General features: G+C 38.5%; 2 protein-coding genes and 2 long non-coding RNA genes across 5 annotated transcripts in view; 3 read left to right on the top strand and 1 right to left on the bottom strand.

The window, feature by feature from the left end:
* Nucleotides 1-675, top strand: part of LOC109162322 — a 7,205-nt gene extending 6,530 nt beyond the window's left edge. For both annotated transcript variants that reach the window (XR_002051068.1, XR_002051067.1), the window contains one exon: nucleotides 643-675. This is a non-coding gene — a long non-coding RNA (uncharacterized LOC109162322). The remainder of the gene's footprint in view (nucleotides 1-642) is intronic.
* A 5,327-nt stretch (nucleotides 676-6,002) lies between these two features.
* On the top strand, nucleotides 6,003-6,527 carry LOC109162334 (acanthoscurrin-2-like). The gene has a single exon (XM_019311056.1). The coding sequence runs from the start codon at nucleotides 6,003-6,005 to the stop codon at nucleotides 6,525-6,527; it is 525 nt and encodes a 174-aa protein (XP_019166601.1).
* Nucleotides 6,528-15,822: 9,295 nt separating this feature from the next.
* On the bottom strand, nucleotides 15,823-17,019 carry LOC109162333 (acyl-coenzyme A oxidase 3, peroxisomal-like). Its single transcript, XM_019311055.1, has 5 exons — nucleotides 16,857-17,019; nucleotides 16,663-16,723; nucleotides 16,351-16,447; nucleotides 16,125-16,255; nucleotides 15,823-15,922 (listed from the first exon to the last, which is right to left on the bottom strand). The coding sequence occupies exons 1-5, from the start codon at nucleotides 17,017-17,019 to the stop codon at nucleotides 15,823-15,825; spliced, it is 552 nt and encodes a 183-aa protein (XP_019166600.1).
* Nucleotides 17,020-19,424: 2,405 nt separating this feature from the next.
* Nucleotides 19,425-19,761, top strand: LOC109162363. Its single transcript, XR_002051077.1, has 3 exons — nucleotides 19,425-19,458; nucleotides 19,565-19,631; nucleotides 19,727-19,761. It is a non-coding gene; the product is annotated as an uncharacterized LOC109162363 (long non-coding RNA).
* The last annotated feature ends 3,992 nt before the right edge of the window (nucleotides 19,762-23,753 follow it).

Below are 23,753 nucleotides of genomic sequence, written 5' to 3'. Positions count from 1 at the left end.
GAGACTTTAAACAGTAAAATAAAATATTACACACTATACTAAAATATAGCTCATAAGGATAACCTGGAACACAGTTAAACAGTGAACAGAGTACAAAAATGTGTACATCAGAATTCTGTTTAAAGCCTAGATAATGTAGAGCATAGATAACATAGAGCATAGTTAATCAGTGAACAGAAAACAAAAATGTGTACATCAAAATTTGTTTAAAGCCTAGATAATGTATAGCATAGTTAATCAGTGAAAAGAAAACAAAAAATCTGTATAGCAAAAAACTGCTTAAAGCCTAGAAAATGTAGAGCATAGATAATGTACAGCTTAGTTAAACATTAAAAAGAAAACAATAATGTGTAGATAAAAATTCTGTTTAAACACTATATTTGGTTGAGCATAAATCTGTGTAGAGCCTAAAAAATAAACAGTAAAAGAAATATTAAACTGAACATCATACCTCTTTATCGCAAAACAACACTTCTCGACTCTTAATCTCTGTAGACCCTTTTTCAGGGATTTCGTAACATCTAACACACTTTACTCTGATGGCTTTCTCCCTATCGAGAGGACCAATATCCTTTACAGCTACGTACATTGACATGGTTTCTTTCTTTGCTGATTTGTTTGTTTTCTTTCTTCTGTTGGAAGGTGATACGAACTGAAGATAAGGTGGAGTGGGAGTGGATGTCTCCATAGTCATATGCTTATATACAATGTAATACTGCATTTCAAAATCTATGATGTTATCTTGGAAGTATGAATGCTGCGGACAACCTTTCAGTTTTCAAGAGGCATGGTGATCAGACTTGAGTCTCTTATATGAGTGTATTTATATTTATTTATTCGAGATTTGAGAAGTATGTTTCGAAGAAGTCTTTAATATAAAGAGTCTCTTTAGAAGTCTGTAACTAATAGAAGTCTATTTAAAATGCTTTATTTTAGTTGGTATTACCAAAAAATTAGCCGGCATAATTTAATTGCACGCGTTAATCTTTATTGAGCGCCATTTTACTGTAGACTTGAGTTTATATATATGAAGTGACGTCGTTTCATTTTGAGCGGGAAAATGGTTTAGATAGAAAGTTTTTGCTTTATTATAAATAAGAGATTACATAATACACATAAACTCATAGAGTAAAAGACATTTTTGGTCCTAGACTTATAGTGGCACGGACAATTTTGGTCCTCCATAAAAAAATCAGATAATTTGTGGACACTCTTATTGTGACGAGGACAATTTTGATCCTCCGTCGCACCTCCCGTTAGTTGCCTCGTTTGAGAAAGGGTATTTGTGTCTTTTTAGCCCTAAGAATTTTTCCTCTGCTCACGTCTCTCTGTAGTCTCTCTTTTCTCTCGTCTCCCTCAAGGAGTTTACTGGCGGCGAAGCAGGCCATGGAACAAGCAGTCACCATCTTCATCGCTTCTCTCTCTCGATCACCAGCAACGAACCAGTGGCGTAGCAGCTTCGGAGACCTCCGCATCACTTTCTCGTCCTCGGTTTCTTTAGTCCATAGCAGCTTCGGGACCTCCGCCATTACTTTCTCGTCCTCGGTTTCTTTAGTCCAACGACCTGCAGCAGGCGACGAAAGCAACACCCAGCAGATGACGCTCCACTCTAGTGACCTTTCTCACTCTCTTCGTCTCTCGTTTTCCTTGGGCGAAGGTGGTAGATCCGGTGAGCAGAAGGCAGAAAAGCGACAGATCGGGCGTCTTCCGGTCCGGTTCGAGCTTTTCCCCGCAATGAACGACAGCGGCGACCTCCAGCCCTGCTCCGGAGAAGTGGCAGAAATGGCGGCAGTTAGGATATCCATTTTCTCAATTTCCACTCTATTTTTCGTAATACCTTCACACAATCTGCTTCCTTTGTAAATTTAATGAGAACATTTCTCGAATCAAGAGATCCGATGTGCGCCTTACCTGTAATTGGAAGGATTTTTTGAAATTGAGCCTTAATTGCTTCAATTGGGGGCTTCTCCTTAAAAAACTTACCAATCAAGGTTAATTTCCTCTCTTTTTCTGCTAGATTTTCCCAATCTGATTTCTTAATTGAGACAATAGGCTTGCCTTTGTGTTTCCTTTGCGTAGCTGAACCCAGATTATCAGAAATTATACAGAAAAGCGCTACTCCGATCATGCTTCACAATTCTGATTTCGCACAATCTCTATTTCGCAATTATGCACCGTCTCTGCTTTGCGATTATGCACCGTCTCTACTTAGAGCATAAGGATTCAACCCAAGAGCATAAGAAAATTATTGAATTAAACCCAAAGGAAATTGTTTAGACCACTGAAACTTCATCTCCCTTTGGGTCTAATGGCTGGCTGAGAACGACAATGAAAAGGGTTGCAAAGTGAAGGAGAAGGAGGTGTGTTGTTGAAAAGACGCAATTACCCCGCTTCAAATGGGGCATCTAACGGGAATATTGACGAAGGACCAAAATTGTCCTCGTCACAATAAGAGTGTCCACAAATTGTCTGATTTTTTTAAGGATGACTAAAATTGTCCGTGCCACTATAAGTCTAGGACCAAAAATGTCTTTTACTCAAAACTCATAACATAATACACATAAAATTTTAACATAATACACATAAACTCTTAACTGAATACATATAAACTCTTAACATAATACACATAAACTCATAACACAATACACAGAAATTTTGAACTAAATACACATAATGGAGTTTGGTCCGTTTAAACGGACGGAGTGGCGTCCGTTACGTCAATCCTCGTCAAAAGTAATTGAAACGACGGTGTTTTGTACTTGGACGCACATTGTTATGTTTAGAAATTGCGCCTACTGAACATTGAGCTAAACTGTGCAGACTTATCTCAATAGTTGTCTAAGTGGTGATGTAATTGCAATTTTTTTATTATTATTATTTTTAATTAGAAACTCCACTTTCTAATGCTGATCATACTAGAGTTTGAAGGCAATTTTGAATTCAAAACAACCAATGTGTCACTTTATTGTTTGGTCTATCCAAATATTGCTCTTTATAGCTATTGTTGAGGTGCTGCCACACACATCATATTTGCATTGCCAAATAGTTGGAAAATGACCCCCTCTGATTGACACAGGAAAAATCATATTAATGTTTTAATAATCAAAACATAGGTTTTTCTTCTTTTATACTTTAATATATATACAAGTATTTCTTATGCCGCGATGCGCAAAAAATAGGTGCCCAATATTAATATTTTATATTAAAATTTTAAATTTATTTAGATTTTAAATATTTAAATTATTGTAAATAATAATAATAATAATAATAATAATAATAATAATAATAATAATAATAATAATAATGTAAAACATTTCTATAAATTAATATTTATATTTTAAGAAATAACTAACATATAACCCAATATATAATGTTATAGTATATTATTGTTATTATTATTTTAAATAAGAAAATATATGGTGGATGCATGTGCATGGGTAGCAATAGTGGAAAAGATAACGGAAGTTATAACTTTAGGGGTATGTTTGTCCAAAATATTGTATAGAACAACATTATCCTATAATGTATCATAAAACTTAATGAAAAAACGGACATAAATGAAGGGTATAACCTTCATCTACACTTATTATGTTTTTAGATTAGATTAGATATATATGTGTGTGTGTGTGTGTGTGCACCCAAGATCAAGTGGGAAGAGACGCTGTGAAATATGTGGATAAATTTGAGATGTTGATCTATTCAGATTAATGACTCGATTTTTTTTAACACTTATAATCTACAAAAATATGCACTCGCAGGTTTAAAATTGTGTATTCTGAAAGACACATAATTGTGCACTCTAAGACACAAAAATGTGCACTTAAAGACAAATTTGTGTACTCGAATGTCAAAATTGTGAACTCAAATGCTCAAAATTACGCACTCGAAGGCACTAAATTATGTACTCTAAGACAAAAATGTGCACTCAAAGATAGAAAACTATGCACTTGAAGAGAATAAAGTATGCACTCAAGAGATACAAGTAAAGATAACGGAAGTTATAACGGTAGGGTATGTTTGTCCAAAATATTGTATAGAACAACATTTATCGTATAATATATCATAAAACTTAACGGAAAAAAACAGACATAAATGAAGGGTATAACCTTCATCTACACTTATTATGTTTTAGATTAGATTAGATTAGATATATATGTGTGTGTGTGTGTGCGCCCAAGATCAAGTGGGAAGAGACGCTGTGAAATATGTGGATAAATTTGAGCTGTTGATCTATTCAGATTAATGACTTGATTTTTTAACACTTATAATCTACAAAAATATGCACTCGCTGGTTTAAAATTGTGTATTCTGAAAGACACATAATTGTGCACTCTAAGACACAAAAATGTGCACTTGAAGGACAAATTTGTGTGCTCGAAGGTCAAAATTGTGAACTCGAATGCTCAAAATTATGCACCCGAAGGCCGAAGACACTAAATTATGTACTCTAAGGCAAAAATGTGCACTCAAAGATAGAAAACTATGCACTTGAAGAGAATAGAGTATGCACTCAAAGAGATACAAGTATGCTCGAAGAGAATAATTATGTACTTGAAGAAAGAAAATAATGCACTTAAAACAAAAACATAAATACACTTAAAAAATTAATGGCTGAAATTTTTGTACATTTTTTACCTTGGAGCTCTTGCGCATTTGATCACTTTTATATCTAAAAACATAACAAGTGTGAATGAAAGTTATACCCCTCATTTATGTCCATTTTTTCGTTAAGTTTTTTGTACATTATACTATAAAGGTTGTACATTAAAATATTTTAGACAAACATACCCTTACCGTTATAACTTCCGTTATCTTTTTCATTATTGTTACAATGCACATGCATCCACCATATATTTTCTTATCTTCTGCATTAATAATAATATATACACATTATATATTTAAGTTATCTAAAAACATAATAAGTGTGAATGAAAGTTATACCCCTCATTTATGTCCGTTTTTTCCGTTAAGTTTTTTTTGTACATTATACTATAAAGGTTGTACATTAAAATATTTTGGACAAACATACCCTTACCGTTATAACTTCCGTTATCTTTTTCATTATTGTTACAATGCACATGCATCCACCATATATTTTCTTATCTTCTTCATTAATAATAATATATACACATTATATATTTAAGTTATATATTAATATTACCCAAAATATAAATATCAAATTTATAAAAATGATTTACATTATTAATATTATTATTTAGAATAATTTTAATTTAAATATCTAAAATCTAAATAAATAAATTTAAAATTTTAATATAATGTATTAATATTGGGCAATTATGTTTTGCGCATCGCGCATAAAAAATACTAGTATAATAATAATGCGTGATTATTTTCTTTCTATGAAAAATATTTCTACTTGAAAAGTAATCCATTACATCCTTCTAAATAGAAAAAATAAATAAATATGATCATTTTTAACTGTTGGTCTTGGTTGATAGGGTAAAAGTCTAGAAGAAGGGATAAATATACTTTTAGGGGGCGTTTGGTTCACGGAATGTTAGATTACCTTAGGGAATGTTAGATTGTTGGGAATGTTAAATTTCTGTGTTTGGTTTAAAACTAAGGTATGTAAATAAGACAACAGTAACAAGACAAATTGATTAAAATGTCAAAAACACAAAATTAGTAATAAGACAAGAAAATGTGAGATTACTTAAGAAATTGAAGGGTATTTCACATTCTCTTCTAATAGCTAAAAACTTAATATGGAGGTTATGTAACATTCCCTGAGAAAATTACATAACCTGAACCAAACATAGAAACCTTATATTTCCAAACAAAGATAACTTTAGTTATCTTATATAACTTGAACCAAACACCCCCTCACAACTTTTTAAATCTTATCATATTTAAGCTCGATTCAAGAATGTTGATTTTCATCTATTAAAAAATTCTCTCTCTAGATTCTCTCTAGGGTTTTTGCAGATCTACTAGGGTTTTCCTAGGTTTTCAGACAATTTTGGTTCTTTTCTCCCTGAAAGATGGCCGATGATGTTGTTATGGATGGCGAGATCAACCAACGTAATGCGACGCTGGCCGAGATGGAGGAATTGCGTGAAAGAGAGTTGCCGAATGGGGTTGATTTGCGCCGAACGAAGGAAGTTAGGCAGGATGTTAGGCGAGATGCAAGTTGGAGGCAAGAAGGGAGGGATTACGGTGCGAATGAAAGGCAGGAAGTTGGGGGGGAACGTGGCAGTAGCTTGAGGCGTGGGGGAGGTGTGTTGGCAGGTGGTCTAGGCGGTGTACATGGGGGTGGCGTGGGTAGTTTAGATGGAGATGGTGTAGGCAGTATGGGTGGAGGAGGGAATAGAGGAAGCATAGAGGAACGTGGCAGTAATATGAGGCGTGGGGGAGGTGTGTTGGCAGGTGGTCTAGGCGGTGTGCATGGGGGTGGCGTGGGTAGTTTAGATGGAGATGGTGTAGGCAGTGTGGGTGGAGGAGGGAATAGAGGAAGCATGGATCGGCATGGGAGGGGGATGGGGGAATTGCACAGCATCAAGGGGTAGTGGGGGGTGTGGCGGAGTTGACGGATAGATGGGCGGAGATGGCGTTGATGGAGGAGGAAGGGGCGGTGTTTATGCCGGAAGGTGGGGATGCGGTGGTAGAGGGTGATGGGGAGGAGGAGGAGGAGACTTGGAGGATTGTCGGGCGGTTTTTGACGCAGAAGATGATCAAGCTAGACTTTATGAGGCAGGTTCTGGCGTCTGTTTGGCAACCGGTACGTGGAGTACAGGTAACGGAGATTCAAAGGGGTTTGTTCTTATTTGTGTTTTTCCATAAGACGGATATGGAATACGTGCTGAATGGGGGACCCTGGGCTTTTGAGAATAATGCTCTTGTGTGTCGGGAGGTGTTGGATGGGGTAAATCCTGTGGATGTGGAGCTGGATATGATTGACATGTGGGTGCAGTTGCATGATATGCCAAAGGGGTACACGTCGCATGCAATCCTGGAGCAGGCAGGAAATTTTTTGGGCTCTTTTGTTAAACATGATGACCGGTTTGAGGGGGCGCCATGGCTAACGTTTCACCGTATTCGGGTGTCAATTTCGGTTGATAGGCCGCTTAGAAGGAGGATGAGGTTGATGAAGAGAGATGAGACTACAGCATGGGTAAATTTTAGATATGAACGGCTGCATAAGTTTTGTTACTTTTGTGGCTGTATGGGTCACTTGCATACTTTCTGCATACACGCTAGGGAGGCTGGAATTCCAGTCGAAAGGTACCTGTACGGTCCGGATTTGCGAGCTGGTGGATCCCGGAGCGCTCCTAGAGCGGTTGGGGATAGCTGGCTTGTTCCGGTAGGCGGAAAACCACGACCACTGGGAGTCAAGCCACGTGTAGTGGATGGGGGACAGGGAAGTGGGGCTGTCACACCCACGAGTATGTCTGAGGATGAGGTGGTGGTGGCTACGGCAAAGCGTCGTAGACATGGAACCGAGGGGGGAGAGGGAAGTGGAAACGATGAGGTAACAACCGCAGCTGTTTCAAAAAACTTGTCCATGGCGGGAGCTGGTGTCCAGCCCCGCCCATCATCATGAGTACTCTGAGCTGGAACTATCGTGGCTTGGGCAATCCACGCACAGTTCGACAGATTGTGGGCCTTGCGTCCAGTAAGAAGCCTGATTTTGTGTTTTTGATGGAGACCAAGGTACCACGGATACATGCAGAACGGATCCGGGTTACGCTTGGCTATGAAGGTTTGTTTTATGTTGATAACGATGGTTTGAGTGGAGGAATGGCGCTTTTGTGGAAGAAGAATAATACGGTGAGATTTTTAAGCTATTCGCAGAGTCATATTGATGTGGAGGTTAGCTTGTTTAATAAGTTATGGCGCATGACATGCATTTATGGTATCCCCGAGCGTGGTAGGCGGGAGGAGACATGGGATTTACTTGGTACTCTCAAGACTAGATCCTTATTGCCCTGGGTGGTGATAGGGGATTTTAATAATCTACTATATCAGCATGAGAAGAAGGGGGGAAATCCGTATCCTAATAGTCTGTTACGGGGTTTCGGAGATGCTCTGGATGACTGTGGTTTGATGCAAATGCCAATGAGGGGCCATCAGTATACGTGGCAGAAGGGGAAGGGGACGCCGAATTGGATAGAGGAGAGATTGGATAAGGCTTTAATAACGAATGATTGGGGTCTGCTCAATGAGAATGCAATGCTGGAAAATATTCGAACTCGGGCATCGGATCATTCGATCCTATTCCTCAGTATTAATGCGATTTGCATGCCAAGGAGAAGGGGACCGCGGAAGTTCAGATTTGAAATGGCTTGGCTATTGGATGAGGGGTGCAAAGGAGTAGTCGAAACGGCCTGGCAAGAGGGGAGAACGGAGGGATTGCTGCACTGCCAGCAGTTGTGTGGAGAAAAGTTGATGCGGTGGGGTGGAGATCAGTTCCATAAATTTGGAAAGCGAATTAACCACCTACAGCGGAGGCAAGATGCCATAAGGAATAGACGAGATTTGGTAGCTCTCGCTGAGTACCAACAGATTGAGAATACCATGAAACGAGTAGAGGCCCAGGAGGATGTGTTTTGGAGGCAGCGGGCCAAGCAACACTGGCTACGCGGGGCTGATGCGAATACAAAATTTTATCACAGGTATGCTTCTGCACGCCGGAAAAAGAATTTTATTTCTACTATTAAATGTGATGCTGGTAACTGGGTGGAGGGGGATGATATGCATGTTGTTATACAGAATTACTTTGAAAATATTTTTGCCTCAAATGAGCTGAGTTGTAATGATCCACTTTTTGGAGTCCTGACCCCACGAGTAACGTTGGAGCAGAATGTGATGCTAGACCGCCCTTTTGAAACTAATGAGGTTAAAGAGGCTCTTTTTTCAATGTATCCGGATAAGGCACCGGGGCCGGATGGGTTGAACCCGGGTTTCTACCAGCAGTTTTGGGGGATAGTGGGAGGAGATGTATCTGGTTTTGTAATTAATGCCTTGAATTCCTGTGTATTCCCTGAAGGATTGAATGATACTAACATTGTCTTGATACCGAAGAAGGAGATGCCTGAGACAGTAGCAGATTTAAGGCCGATCGCACTGAGTAATGTCATTTACAGAATTATGGCCAAAATGATAGCAAATAGGATGAAAACATTGATGGGAGGATTGATCTCAGAATCCCAGAGTGCTTTTATCCCGGGAAGGCTAATCACGGATAATATCCTGGTGGCAGCGGAGGTGGGGCATTATCTGAATAGAAAGCAATGTGGTATAGTGGGATGGAGTGCATTAAAGCTAGATATGTCAAAGGCCTATGATAGAATGGAGTGGAACTTTCTGGAAAGGATGCTGACTGTTATGGGTTTTAGTGAGAAGTGGGTAAAGCTCATTATGATGTGTGTAACGACTGTTAATTATACTGTAATGATTAATGGTATAGAAGGGGGGCACGTAAAACCAACCAGGGGACTCAGGCAGGGAGACCCGCTCTCTCCGTATTTATTTATTATTTGTGCAGAGGCTCTCTCGATGATATTACAGTATGAACAGTTGGCAGGGTCAATACATGGGTGCAGAGTAGCAAGGGGGGCACCGCCTGTATCACACCTATTTTTTGCGGATGATAGTCTCCTATTTTTTAAAGCAAATACCCAGGAGGCAGGAGTTATAAGGCAGTGCCTTGCAAGGTATGAGAAATTGTCAGGCCAGGTAGTGAATTATAATAAATCAAATATATGTTTTAGCAGAAATACCCAGGAGGCTGACAGGGCACAGGTGGCGAATTGTCTGGGGGTGGTACAAGCACCAAATTTTGGGAAATATCTGGGCCTACCATCTTTTGTAGGGAGAAACAAGAGAGCTGTTTTTTCGTATGTGGAGGAAAAAATCAGGCAGCGAATTGGTTCGTGGAGTAAAAAGCTACTCTCTCAGGCTGGTAAGGAAGTATTATTGAAAAGTGTAGCACAATCTATGCCTACCTTTTCGATGAGTGTTTTTTTGTTACCTGAGACAGTTTGTCAGTCAATTGAGCGAACTATGAATAAATATTGGTGGGGCAGTGGAAGAGAAAGGGGAATACATTGGAAGGCATGGGACAGGTTGTGCATACCAAAAAAGTATGGCGGTATGGGTTTTAAAGAGCTGAGGGCTTTTAATATAGCAATGCTAGGTAAACAGGCATGGCGATTTTTAACAGACCCAGAAACACTTGTAGCCAAAATCTACAAGGCAAGGTATTATCCCACAACCAGTTTTACAGATGCAACTATTGGTAATTGCCCGAGTTATTGTTGGAGAAGTATAATGGCGGCCCATGCAATGGTAGTCTCAGGGGTGCGAAGGAGGATTGGGAATGGACAGACAACCCTAATATGGGGACACCCGTGGTTACGAGACAATCCTAGCCCATTGATTCAAACAGAAATGCCGCAACAATTGAGAGAGGCGCGAGTTGCAGGACTAATTGATTTACAGACTCATACCTGGGATCCGCACATTCTGTCTGATTTATTTATTCCTGAAGATGTGGAACGAATAAATATGATCCCTGTTAGTCCTGAGTATGAGGACTCATGGTATTGGATGAGTGACCCAAAGGGGACATATACAGTAAAGAATGCCTATAGGCATATTGTGGGAGATTATGAGAATAATCCAGCGAATTTTGATAAGTGGATCGCAATGTGGAAATTAAAAGTACCCCCGAAATGGAAAACTTTTTTGTGGAGAGCCATATGTGATATTTTGCCAACAACCCTTAACTTGATATTTAAAAGGGTGGAGGTGGACCCAACTTGCCCTATGTGTGGTTTAGATCATGAAGATGTGTTACATGCTTTAGTGCTTTGTGAATATTCTAGACTTGTTTGGAATATAACACAATTACCTATTATTAATATTGTTGCAGACTCGTTTACAACATGGCTAAAAGGGGTTATGACAGTATTGACGGAGGAGCAGATCCGATTAATGGTAGCAATATTATATTATATTTGGAGAACCCGGAATTCAGCTGTCTGGAAGGGATCAATGATGCGGCCTGCCCGGTTGGTCAGAGCAGCCACCGTAGCACTGCAGGCGTATGGCACTGCTCATGTTGGCCGAACCAACCCGACACCGGCGACGGACCACGTGAATGGTTCAGGAGGGGGTGGTCTACGATGTTATGTGGACGCGGGTTTCCGGCACGACACGGGCGAGGCTACTTACGGCATGGTAATTATAGCGCCAGATGGCTCGTTTGTGGCAGCGAGGAATGGCAAGTTACCAATTTGTTTTTCACCACTTATGGCGGAGGCTCAGGCATACAAGGAGGCTTTGTCCTGGCTACTTGAACGGGACACCACATCAGTAAGTTTACTCACGGATTGCATGGAATTGGCAGCGATATTCAGGCACCATCATACGCCGATCCATTCGTACGTTGGGGTCACAGTTGACCAGTGCAGGACGTTTATGTCGTTATTTAATCGTATTACTTTGGATTATATTTCTAGGCAAGTTAATTTACATGCGCATACTTTAGCTACGTTAGCATTTACTCAGGATCAAACTATGTACTGGGATGCTATCCCACCTGACACTATTTCAGCTTTGATTCATTAATACAATCGCAAGATTGACCTTAAAAAAAAAGCTCGATTCAAAAAAATAAGTTTATGGCATTTCAAATACTTTTTAAAAATTTGAAGATTAGCTAGAGTACATGCACATCGGAATACTTTGTGTGTGATATAAAGCGAATGGTGATTCAAAAATGATTATAATAATTTAGGCATATAATTAAAACATATAGGAATATAATGCATGAAGTAAAATAATGAACAACATATTAGTTAGAAGATGTATGTAATCCTTATATTTCACTCTACTCTTTTCTTTAGGATGAATTTACTATATTCACCACTCTTGTATATATTTATAAAAATAAAAAAGTGTATATTAATTTTGGAATGCTAATTCTTATTCTATTTAGCATCATCAAAGTATATCTACATTGTAATTATATTACACGTGCTAATACATTTTATTATTTTAAGATTTGTTTGAAAATTTATAGGATGTTTAACAAATAGCTGATAACTGATTTAGTTAGTTTTAGCTGATACGGTTTGTTGGTTTGATCAGCTGATAAGTTTAGTTGGTTTGGCCAACTAATAGCCTGATAACATTAGCTGTTTGTAAAATGTGTTTGATAAAATTAGTTATTAGCTGATAGTTGATTACATAGAAAATGACGTATAAAAGCATAAATATATTATGATATTTACTTAATTCTTAAAATACTTTTATGAATTTAATGATGTAAAATTAGTTGTTAGTTGATAGTTGATTACATAGAAAATGACGCAATGTTTTTTTTTTTTTTTGAACATTACAATGATAAGTACTTAGTTACCATTACCAATGAATAGTTATCACAGTAATGATGTACATTCTCTAACAACAAAACGATTCCAACTTTGCTCGAATCCATAAACAAAATGTCCAGATGGTTTACAACATTTGTTCATATCAAGAAGTATACCACCTCTTATCAACACAGTCATTTCTGATACACCTGCTAGCTAGCCATAATCACTGGATCTTAGTCGATGCAATGCAGTATGCACGCAGATTGGGCTAGTTGTAGCGCAAAATTACACGTCATTCTTGTATGGAGCATTTCCAAGACTAGTAGTAATCACTGCACTTCCATATATCTTGTTGAAGAATCATATATAGGGTTTACTCTCTAGAGCATATTAAACACTGCCGGGGAAGCAACAAAGGAAACATACATGTAATCGAAGAAGTAAAGAATTTGGCAAGAACCTTGTAGTCCAGTGGCACGTACAGGTGGTGAAACATGTCTCGATCCGAGATCGATCATGATGGATTAATGCAAATTCACCTAAGAGTTTGGTAGTATGCGGGCATTGTACATTTTGTCAAGTAATATAATTTCCGTGCTTGGGGCGGCCTAAGAAGACCTTTAAATTAATTTGTTGTTTGGTAGACCAGTTCCCAAACACACTGGACATACAAGTTTTCCTGGTCCATAACAATTTAATTTGGGCATTCAGTGAACTCATATATATACATCTATCCTTGGCCCTCTTTCTGTTTAAAGCCTTCCATTTTCCTGTACCACGTACCACACATATCACAAAGCTACAGCTGAACAGAGGCCGGCAAGTCAGGCACACACTGCATGCACGTCTTGAATTAGCTCCGATCCTTTTTGTTGATGGCCTGGCCTGGGTTGCTCTGAGTGGTCTGAAAAATCCCAACAGTACATTATCCAACCTGCTGGCCTGCATTTCACTGATTTCTGATTGGAGTTGTTTGAAGATTGAGTAGAACCGGCAGAGAGCACTGCATTCTCCAACTCACTCTCTCAACTCTCACCCTTCATTCTTCTTCATTGCCTATGACGGTTAACCACAACGTAACCCCGCCAAACACTTTTACACTTTATTCTCATTGTTAATTATATTTTAATTTTAACTATTATTTTTTGCTTTATTATTAATAATTATTATATTATTAATAATGTTATTTATAACTATAAAATAAATATTCCCTACTTAATAATAATAATTAATAATATAATTTTAAATAAAAAACATAAGTTATTAATAATAATTCAATATAACGGTTATATATATATATCTTATTAAAAATGTAAATATGAATAAAAACTTAATAAATATAAACGCTACAATAACCAACAACTATTAAGAGTAAATTAGGCTTTTAAAATGAAAATGCAATAAAGTGATATCAATAAGCTATTTAAAGTATCATGGACCTTGTAGTCTAATGGTACCATGCATGTTGCTTCCCTGTGTGGGAGGTGATAGATTTGAACTTTAGTGGAGACATTTGAAGTAATTAGGTATTTGACTTTGATTGATAAGCCATTTTCAAAACACTCCTTAAACTAGCTTTTGAAAAACATTTTCATTTTTTAGTCTAAATTTTGTAATGCAATGCTAATATAATTACATAGTAAGGCGGAGTGGATTGGCAAATATATATATATATATATATATAGAGAGAGAGAGAGAGAGAGTGCTGTTCAGGTGTGAAATTGGGTTTAAATGTGAACTTGTACACTAGTTTCATCCGTTCATTCTCTTTTGATCGACGTACACAAACTAGGGTGCACGCCCGCTAGGTGCATTTGATTCACTAGATCGTTGCCCGTTTAGTTGGGGTTTTTGTGTTTAAGTTCTTATTAGACTCTTCTTCTCAGGCTTACTCAACCCGCGTCTGTCGATCGAGCTCTCCTCTGAACCCCATAGCAGTCGTACCGTACAGCCGCCTTTCACCCCTCCGTCTGCCGGTCCTCGCAAGATTTCATGCGTGTCCCGATCATTCAAATGGCGGTCTCGTCCGGCCATCGCGGCAGGTTCGAATGGGCGGCGTCCGGGGTAGCATCCAGGGTGTCAGCACGGAGGAGGCTGGCGCGGCTTCCAGGGCAGAAAGGTGAGTCCTTTTCCTATTTTTCTCCTTGGGTGGTTTGGGCGGTGGATTGGGGGTGTGTGGTGTTGTATTAATGGGGGTTTGGTTTTGCTGGAATTTGTAATTTTGGCATTATACAAATGATTTTGGTTTTGAACTCTAATGGCATTTTGGGAGTCCAATTCTGTATTAGAATTCACACCTTCTGTATAACATGATACTTTTGACTGCAATTTCTTCTAAATAATGCTACATTTTGAGTTAATTCCAGCAATGGTCCTCCGACTATTACGATTTTCCAAAATTAGTCCTTGACTTTTAATTTGGACGAAAAAGACACTTGACTTTTAGATTTATTCCAGTTGTAGTCCTTCTGTTAATTTGCTGTTAGTTTGACGTTAAAAAGAGGGGTAAAAGTGTCCATTCATATGATGGGTGTCTTCTTCCCATTTGCTCCAATGGCGATGGCGTTCAAAGCAAGATTTTGAGTTCTAAGTATTTGAAGGCAGTACAATGCAATAGCTCCTTCAAATACTCAATCAGCCAAAGGTGCATCTCGTTCGAAACTGCCGGGCTAAATCAACACTAAATCAGCCAAAGGTGTTAATACTCAAGCTAAAGTATGGATGGAGACTCCTCCAAAGTTCGAAACTGCCGGCGAGGGACAAACCAAAGTTGAGAGTAGCAGCAGTAACCGCAGACATTGTGGGGCATCTCGTCCAATCGTCCCTCAACTTGGCCTCCTCTCTAATCTCGCCCTCTTTCACCTCAACTCCAATCGCTTTTGCGGTGCAGTCCCCTAGAGCTTCAAAAACATGATTATCCTTAGGGAGCTCACTAGTACAGACATACATATCCGCTACCCTTGTAAATGACTATCCGCTACCCTTGTACAAGAGTAGCGGATTTAGGGTCGCAGAAAGTCCTGGGCTTTCCGCTACTCTTTTACAAGGGTAGCGGAAAGTTGAGTATCCGCTACCCTTCTAACTGTAGAAGGGTAGGGCATATTATTATTATTCTTTTTTTCGTAATCTTCCACTACCCTTTCTTGTAGCGGATGGTTTACTTTTTTACAAAAAAAAAATAAATCGTTTATTATTTTTAAAATTCCCAATTTTTAAAAAATCTTGTACACCGAATTCATAAACTACATATCAATACAATATTATGAACACAATATTATCAATGCACTTTCAATACAATATTATCAATACAATATTTTATATCAATCAATCTCAATATTTCATCACAATAATAAATTATAAACACAAGATAATATTTAATCTAAAATAAAAGTTAAAAATGGACTCCACAAGACATTTTGATCACAACTGTGATGTCTGCTACTACCTGAAGTGTTCGCATATTATGCCAGCTTAAGTAGCCTTAAAAGGCACTTGAAACAACATGTAAGGTTTTGATCATTTCAGGTTTCCTCTTCACATACATCCTTTTCAAGAAGTTAGGAGCAAAGTTCAAGGCATATCTGCAGCAAAAGAACAGTGTTGATAAGCAATTTTCACTTAGAAGAGCAGGAAAAAGTCATAACAAAAACAATGGTAGGGCGAGGGCTTAGTTAGTTATTAACAACCTCGGTTAACCAAGTATAGAATCAAAATTGTGACATAAAACGTGACACAAGCAGAAAGGAAAGGGCAATGAGGAGAAATGCAGACACAGCTACTCACGTCTTTGCAAGAAGAGGGAGTAGTCGTCTTTGATGGCTGGGGTAATCAAGCAATAAAACTTCAGGTCCATTTGGTGTGACTGAAAATGCTCTCCTTGTCAATGAGTATCTTATGGCAATTGCTATGCCCACCTGATGAATATCGAAGTCTTATTAAAGAACAGTTCTTATTTAATACTTATCAATCTTTCAGAAATACTAAATCAGAGAAGAGTAATGTGTTTTACTTTTGCTGAGTAAGTTACAATGGATGGTATGGTTACACGCCCTGTTGTCAAAGGCGTCATGAATGCTCCCGAATCTCTGAAACACAGTGCCAAGGAACTGGAAGATCACAACAAGACAGACAGACACAGTTTAGCATTGGTACTAAAGGTTAATTGAGGTTACCCTGTCAGGATCCTTAATTGCAGTCAGATACTTGCCATCAGGAGAAACATCTGCCACTGAATTCAGAAACACTTAAACATATATACATAAGATTTGAGATTCACAATATACAAAGTAAAACAACTATCTGTTCATTCTAAGACGTATACCAATTTAACCATAAACTGACACAAGTAATGCCCAGTAAGCTGTTTTCACCAGATACATAAACTGTTATGTCAATTCATATATGAGAAGCCTAACAAGAAATCTTTGCCTTAAGAAAAACCATGATCTATGTCATCTAACAATAGCAAGAATAGGTAATATCCCCAAATAATAATGATGTTGATTTTTATCTTACCATTGGTTTTCAAATCTAGAAAGCACTTCTCTGCAATGTTCTCCAACATTAACTTCCCCAAGGATTTGAAGATGCATGTTAAACTTTTCATGGAAGTAACTTTTGTTATGTCAAGAGTATTCAAAAGCTGCAAAAACTGCTCTTTACAGCCACCACTGGACATTGCTAACAGATAATTTTTCTGCAACATTTATGATAAGTATTAGGTCTGATAAGTATTTTTAAATAATGAGAAATCTTTAACAATGTCTTTTGTAAATTGTAAAAATGAAAATCAAGACTAGCCCACATGCAAAGCCCAATGAGAAAGAGAGAACCCTCAAACCACTGACCACTGAGCCAGGTAACTATCGATGCATTATATTCTACCAGGCCAGTTTCCTGTCGAAGTTTACCGAATACCTGAACTGTAGCATCTATTCCAAGTTGGTTAAAGCATAATTCAACTAAGCGGTCTAGACGAGTCTTTTGGCAGATCTTTCCCAGTTGGTTAAAGCATAATTCAACTACTGTAATTATATCAAAAATAACAACAAAAAACAAATTAACGAGTCAAAAAAATTGCAGACCAGTAACTGTATCAAAAACAAGATTATTTTGAAAAATGTACACACTAGTAGTAACAGAAACCGAGATGAGATGAGATCATCTAACCCTGGAAATTACTCCTGCGTCTTGTTTATCTGCCACTCCATCTTTAGATTGAAAAGCTTAGCAAACTGCAAGGGATTTTACAGCACATGTAGATGAAGATTTTAGGTCTCAAGTAAAAAATTTAACATTCCAACATTCAGAGAGAAGTACACTAAACATCCAGTGAATATATTGCAGTCATTTATATCTAAAGTGCAACAGAGAAAACACATCTTTCTCCCTTTAAAAGCTTCCTTGATTAGTTATGATTGAATGGTCCAAAAAAGTTAATCTAGTTATCAAATAATCTACACAATGGGGAAAAAATGTCAAATTGGCAATTAATGTGTATCAATTACTCGAGTCACTAGATATTTCAAGAGAAGGAACTTGAAAAGAATAGAAGAGGAGGTATGGGGGTTAGCAAGAGTAAGTTAAGAATGCATACTCATAGGTCAATTTCCCATCACGAGCAAGGCCCAAAAGATAATCTATCATGCCATGACACTGTTCTGCTTTATCTGAACTTAACCACTTTTGGAGCCAAAACCCTCTCAAAGAAAGATCCTACAAACATAATATCAAAAGGTGGCAAATGCTTCTTCATAAAGAGCCCATGGATCTGAGTTTCTCGAAATTATACTTAAACTATACCTTAAATATGAAAGAACTTGTTGATACAGTTACAGGTTTCTTTGACATGCCACCATACGTAACCATAGTTCCAGACCAGATTGGATGATTCCAGACCAGCTTCGCGTAGAGTCTCTACCACCTAAAAGGTTCGCTTGAATTTAATTCAGCAAAGGAGGATTCAAGTACAACAAACAAACAAACAAACCAACCTTAGATTATAACTAGGTAAGGTTTATCATTTTATCCTGCAGTTCTCCTCATAAACTGAATCAAGAATCAATCTCCATGAAACTAACTAAGATCTTCTACTTACCAATTTTTAAGCCAGGGCTATGTATAAAGGAGCATCTTCAATATCAAAACTAAGATCGTTTTTAAGGTTTCGAAGCAGCGGCGGCGGATCGAAGCAGCGGCGGCGACACTGTGGCGGTGGAGACGGCGGATGAGGGCGTGGGGCGGTGAATCGATGATGAGACGGTGGCGGTGAGGAGAACGCGCGTACTATAGCGGCGGCTGAGGGAGTCGATGGTGAGGTGAGGCGTCGCCGTGTCCTCGTCGGGAGTCGAGGCCGGAGATGCGGTGAGGTGATCGCCGTGTCCTACTGAGATGCCGGCCGTGAGGTGAGGGTACGTACAGTTGTGAGATGTGAGCGATGAGGATGGAGCTAGAATGCGGCCGTGAGGTGAGGGTTAGGTTTTTTCAATTTAATTTCGTTTTTTTTTTATAATATTGTTTCCGCTGCCCTTTGCTACGCGAAAGGGCAGCGGAAACTATTTCCGTCTTTTTTTAAAAAAAAAACCGCTACCCTTCTTTTAGAAAGGGTAGCGGTTTCGTATTCATTTAATTACAATTATGCCACCGTCCCTTTTTTTTAAATAATACACTACCCTTGTTTAAAGAAGGGTAGCTTAAAGTAGAATTTCTTTGCTCCATTCTGTAGTAGTGGCTGGATCTCAGTAACAACCGCTTTGAAGGCGAATTCCCTAAGGCCGTGCTTTCAATGCCTTCTATCAAGTTTTTAAACCTTCGTTTCAATGAGTTTGAGGGCCCCGTGTCATCCAAGCTCTTCGACAAGGACTTGGACAACCAATTCCGTTTCGGCATCCCAACGAATCTCGGAGTATGAAGGAAGAGTAGTTCAAGGTCCACTTAGAGGTACACCAGTTATTTTTAAGGTACTAATTCTTGGTCATCCTCTACATGGGAAATTCTATTTATCCAGCATCCTCTGTTTGGTAATCTATCAAAAATATTTCTCATTCAGGTATGTCCAGGTAAACAAGTTGGCGGTTTGATTGCAGCAAATGAGCTGAATGCTCATGCTTCCCTTCAAGTAATTCGATAATTCTTTGGTTTCAGTTGCAAGCACTCAAGCAGGTTAAAATTTGAGTATGATTAAGTATTCTGCTGAGATATTTGAAATGCCCACACTTTAGTAGTTCTAGAGACATCTGTGAGAATATTCAAATACTTATTGGAGGATTTGAGATGAAGACAGGAGAGCAGGTTTGTTGTCTTCTATTTTAGCTGTATGCACATTTTTCTTGGGTGTAGGTCCAATCACAATACTCACAAGTTCATATGGATTCTGTTTCGTGCAGTGGCTTGCTTTTAGGAAGTATGGGAAATATACTGCAGCACCAAAGTCTTGGCCCTGCTCTGTTGTTCTTAAGTATTCTGTCCACCTTTTTTAATCTCTCTTCTTCATTTCCTTTTTGTTTTGGATTGTGACTGTAAATCATGCAACTGCTCAATTCATTTTAACAATATGATCCAATCTCCTTGAATGGCAGCACAATGGTTGAGAAAGATGCTGCTTATCTTGTTCAATCTCAACTTCACCGGAGAGGCTCCGGAATGTGTCGCCAACATCTCCCAAACATAAGCTCATATAAACCCAACAAATGAATGGACACATTTACCCTTGCTTTTAACATCAAACTAACAGCAAATTCACGGAAGGACTACTACTGGAACAAATCTGAAAGTCAAGTGTCTTTTTCGTCCAAATTAAAAGTCGAGGACTAATTTTGGAAAATCACAATAGTCGGAGAACCATTGCTGGAATTAACTCCTACATTTTTTAATGTCTAGGCTAGACAACATGCACATGTGAATGGAATTTGTTAGTTGTCATTATAACAGGTGATTTGAGGTTTAAACAGAAGTTACGGTTACAGGAATTAACTTAATTATTTTGTTATTTATTTCTCTTAATAGTTATTAGTTAGGGGTGTGCTATGTTTTTTTTTTATATGCTATCTGCATCCTATTTCTGGCTGCAATTTATGTTAAATATAGGCAGAATGGTATATAATGCCTGCATTTTTCAATATCTAGGCTAGAGATCACTCACATGTAAAAGGGGATTTTGTTAGGGGGCATTGTAACTGGTGTTTCGAGGTTTAAACAGAAGTTGCAGTCAGATGAATTGACTTAATAATCTTGTTATCTATTTATCTTAATAGTTATTAGTTAGGCGTGTGATATGTTTTTTTTTTATATACTATCTGCAGCCTACTTCTACTTCTGACTGCAATTTCTATCCGTGCTGCATTTTTCATTATCTAGGCTAGAGATCACTCACATGTGTATGGAATTTGTTAGTTGGCATTATAACAGGTGATATGAGGGTTTAAAAGAAATTGCAGTCAGAGTAATAAACTTAATAATGTTGTTATCTAATTATATGAGGTTATTGTATTTTCAAACCAGTGATGCATGTCTGTTTCACATTGTGGATATAATCTCTTGTGGTGCTCACTTGGTGCCATTGTTGTGCAGAGGCTCTAATGACCGATATCCAGTTCAGCTAAGTGACGGTGAAAGTGGGGAGGATGACGGTTTCCGAACCCCGCCGCTGGTGTTGGATGAAGACGTGGGGAGGGAGGCACCGCGTGTGCATCGTTCAACCACAGGACAGATCAACACACGGGTGACGCCGAAGTACTTTGCAAACCTCGTGGGAGCCCTAACTCCGAGGCAAAGGGAGGATGTTATGGCCATTGGCCTTGGTGCGCTGTTGGGGTTTATCCGTATCTCGGTTTGCAATCCGGTGTGTTGCGAATGATTCAATTTTTAATATTTATTTTAATTCGATCGGCATTTTTGCGCATACTATTATGCCTTTATGTACGCAATTGAAATGTGTAGCGTCACTTCATTAGGGGATAAAATTCAGATATTAGCTATGCAGACTTGGTTGTTATTCCTACCAATAGCGAGACGAGTTTGTGCAAGTCCTATGGAAAATCAGTGCACTTCGTTTCCATCCTAGTTCATGATGATTTAATGATGAGTTTTAACTTGGTTTCCATCTTAGTTAACGACTGGACCGTTTTGCAACACTGCATGTTTAAATTAGTTTCCTTAATCGTAAGGTTAGTGCAGCCAATTGAACCAAAAGTAATAGGGGATAAAAAAAATCCAATGGAATTAAAATGGAGTCAACGATGGCTTAATCCAGAAAACAGTGCTGTAAATTGAAACTAAAGTAAGTGGGAATAAAAAAAACCAATTTAAACAGAGTACATATTTACGAACAAGTTACTTCGAAGGGCAACGGTGGCTCCATGCCGCATAATGCCTGTATTGCAGCACGGTTACCCTTAACAGGGTTCACAATTAGGCCGTCATTACCAAATTCAGCTGTAAGACCCTTTACTGTACCGAGACCACACGTGTCTGCCGCTCCAGGCTATTGCCTACCAACCAAACGCATGTGTTTATCTCAACCCACAGTTGGATTGCTACGGGTGTTGCTCTATCACTTGCACATGGTATCCCCTTACATGCGGTACAGTAACACCCGTGAACGACACAAACACCATACTATACCTGCACAATAAAAAGGGATGCGTGATTTGTTAACTGGCTAATAGTACTATCGTTTGCCATATAATACACATGTAATGCACCACTCGTATACATGCAATACCAAAATCTGGAAAACAATTTAACACCATACTATACCTGCACAATAAAAAGGGATGCGTGATTTGTTAACTGGCTAATAGTACTATCGTTTGCCATATAATACACATGTAATGCACCACTCGTATACATGCAATACCAAAATCTGGAAAACAATTTAACATATAGCAACATCACAGCAAAGCAAAAGTGACATCCAAACAGAATCTCTGGACCAAAATCACATAATTTCACAAATAATATTCTCCACCACTGCCTTATACGTACATCAAAGCAAACTGACTGCCTAACTTACAAATTTATTAGCTGTAATCGTACCCATCATCTGATTCAATATTCTTTTCAATTAGTACTCGGTCAATTAGAAACATCATCATGGTTCAATAATTATTTACCGAAAATGGTATTGATATTCGTTGTATAAAAATATTCCATGTTACATTATTAGCAATTGATTATTAAATCAAACTATTCTTGATTTATTTACAGTGCAGACAACAAATGGTATACAAATTCACATACCAAACACCAATGAAAATAAGGGAATTGGGAATCAATTTGCCACCCCATACCTGTTTGTTCCATAGGTTGCATCGAATGAAATGTTATCGCCATAACAAGAAAATGTCCGCCTACCGAGGGGGTCAGCCCAGAACAGTCTAGCCGGTTTTTTTCATCAAGATGGTAATCAAAAAAGAAGTCACTACAGACTTCATGCTTGGCTTTGAACGTTGCAATAATCATCTCGCCATCAGCTAACGTACTACCGTTTGAAATTGTGGAATTCCACGCAACTGACATTTGCGTACGACCCAGTTGTCTCCTTTGACCCCTTGCCGACTGCACACCAAATACCGCGAGTAGATTACTCCGGCTCGGTCTCGCTTCACGGAACTGTAGCGAACGTCAAACCGGCTCATTCGGGCATAGTTGATGTAGCATTGGATACCTTCGTTTAGTGTTTTAAATACACGCCCCACTGACGGCAGTACTGAAACATCCACAGAGGGCGTCCATTGTTGTTCGTCAATTGGTTCTGCTTCCGGGATCATCATGTCGTTCTCTACACATAAACGAGTCAGATGGTACGGGGGGAAAACAGCAACGCACGGAGCCATGCACCGTGGAAAATAAAAAATGGGGAATAGACGCGTCACCTGTTAATCCTCTGCCATTCGGTTCGATCATCGTTACTCCTCTCCGGTCTGGCACAGTTGGGTTAGGATGAGACGTCAGCACCGTAATGGATGTAAGAAATAGGCTGTATATGCGCAGTTGTATTCCTTTTCAAATACGGTGGAGGGGAAGGTGCGTAATAGAGCAATGTATCCCATGGTGCGTGGTGCACTGTACAGGCGTGCACTTACAACTATGAGCCCTACGATCTAATATATCAATGTTCCGTAGTGGTTCACTAGTTCACACGTTAATAATGGTTCGCACCAGAAAAATAGCCTATATATATATATATATATATATATATATATATATATATATATATATATATATATATTTTGATAATTCAAATTTCTCAATTTCGTCCGATTATGATTCTGTTCGGCATTACTTACAGCACGTTTGGTTCACGGAATGAATTTTGGGTAATAGGAATGCTATTCCATAAGGAATGGAATAGAATAGGAATTGTATTATATTGTTTGGTTCGCGGAAGGGATAGACTTTAGGAATTATATT

Source organism: Ipomoea nil, unplaced genomic scaffold (genome assembly GCF_001879475.1).
Source record: "Ipomoea nil cultivar Tokyo-kokei standard unplaced genomic scaffold, Asagao_1.1 scaffold2939, whole genome shotgun sequence".
Lineage (NCBI taxonomy): Eukaryota > Viridiplantae > Streptophyta > Magnoliopsida > Solanales > Convolvulaceae > Ipomoea > Ipomoea nil.
Note: the sequence above shows the minus strand (reverse complement) of the source record. Positions and strands in the feature narration are given on the sequence as shown.

Excerpts from the sequence above, each read along its gene's own strand:
- LOC109162334 (XM_019311056.1), top strand. The coding sequence starts at position 6,003 with ATGGCCGATGATGTTGTTATGGATGGCGAGATCAACCAACGTAATGCG.
- LOC109162333 (XM_019311055.1), bottom strand. The coding sequence starts at position 17,019 with ATGTCCAGTGGTGGCTGTAAAGAGCAGTTTTTGCAGCTTTTGAATACT. Across the intron at positions 16,448-16,662 it reads GTCAGTTTATGGTTAAATTG|TTCCTTGGCACTGTGTTTCA; the intron begins GTATACGTCTTA and ends GTGATCTTCCAG. Across the intron at positions 16,256-16,350 it reads TTGTAACTTACTCAGCAAAA|GTGGGCATAGCAATTGCCAT; the intron begins GTAAAACACATT and ends GATATTCATCAG.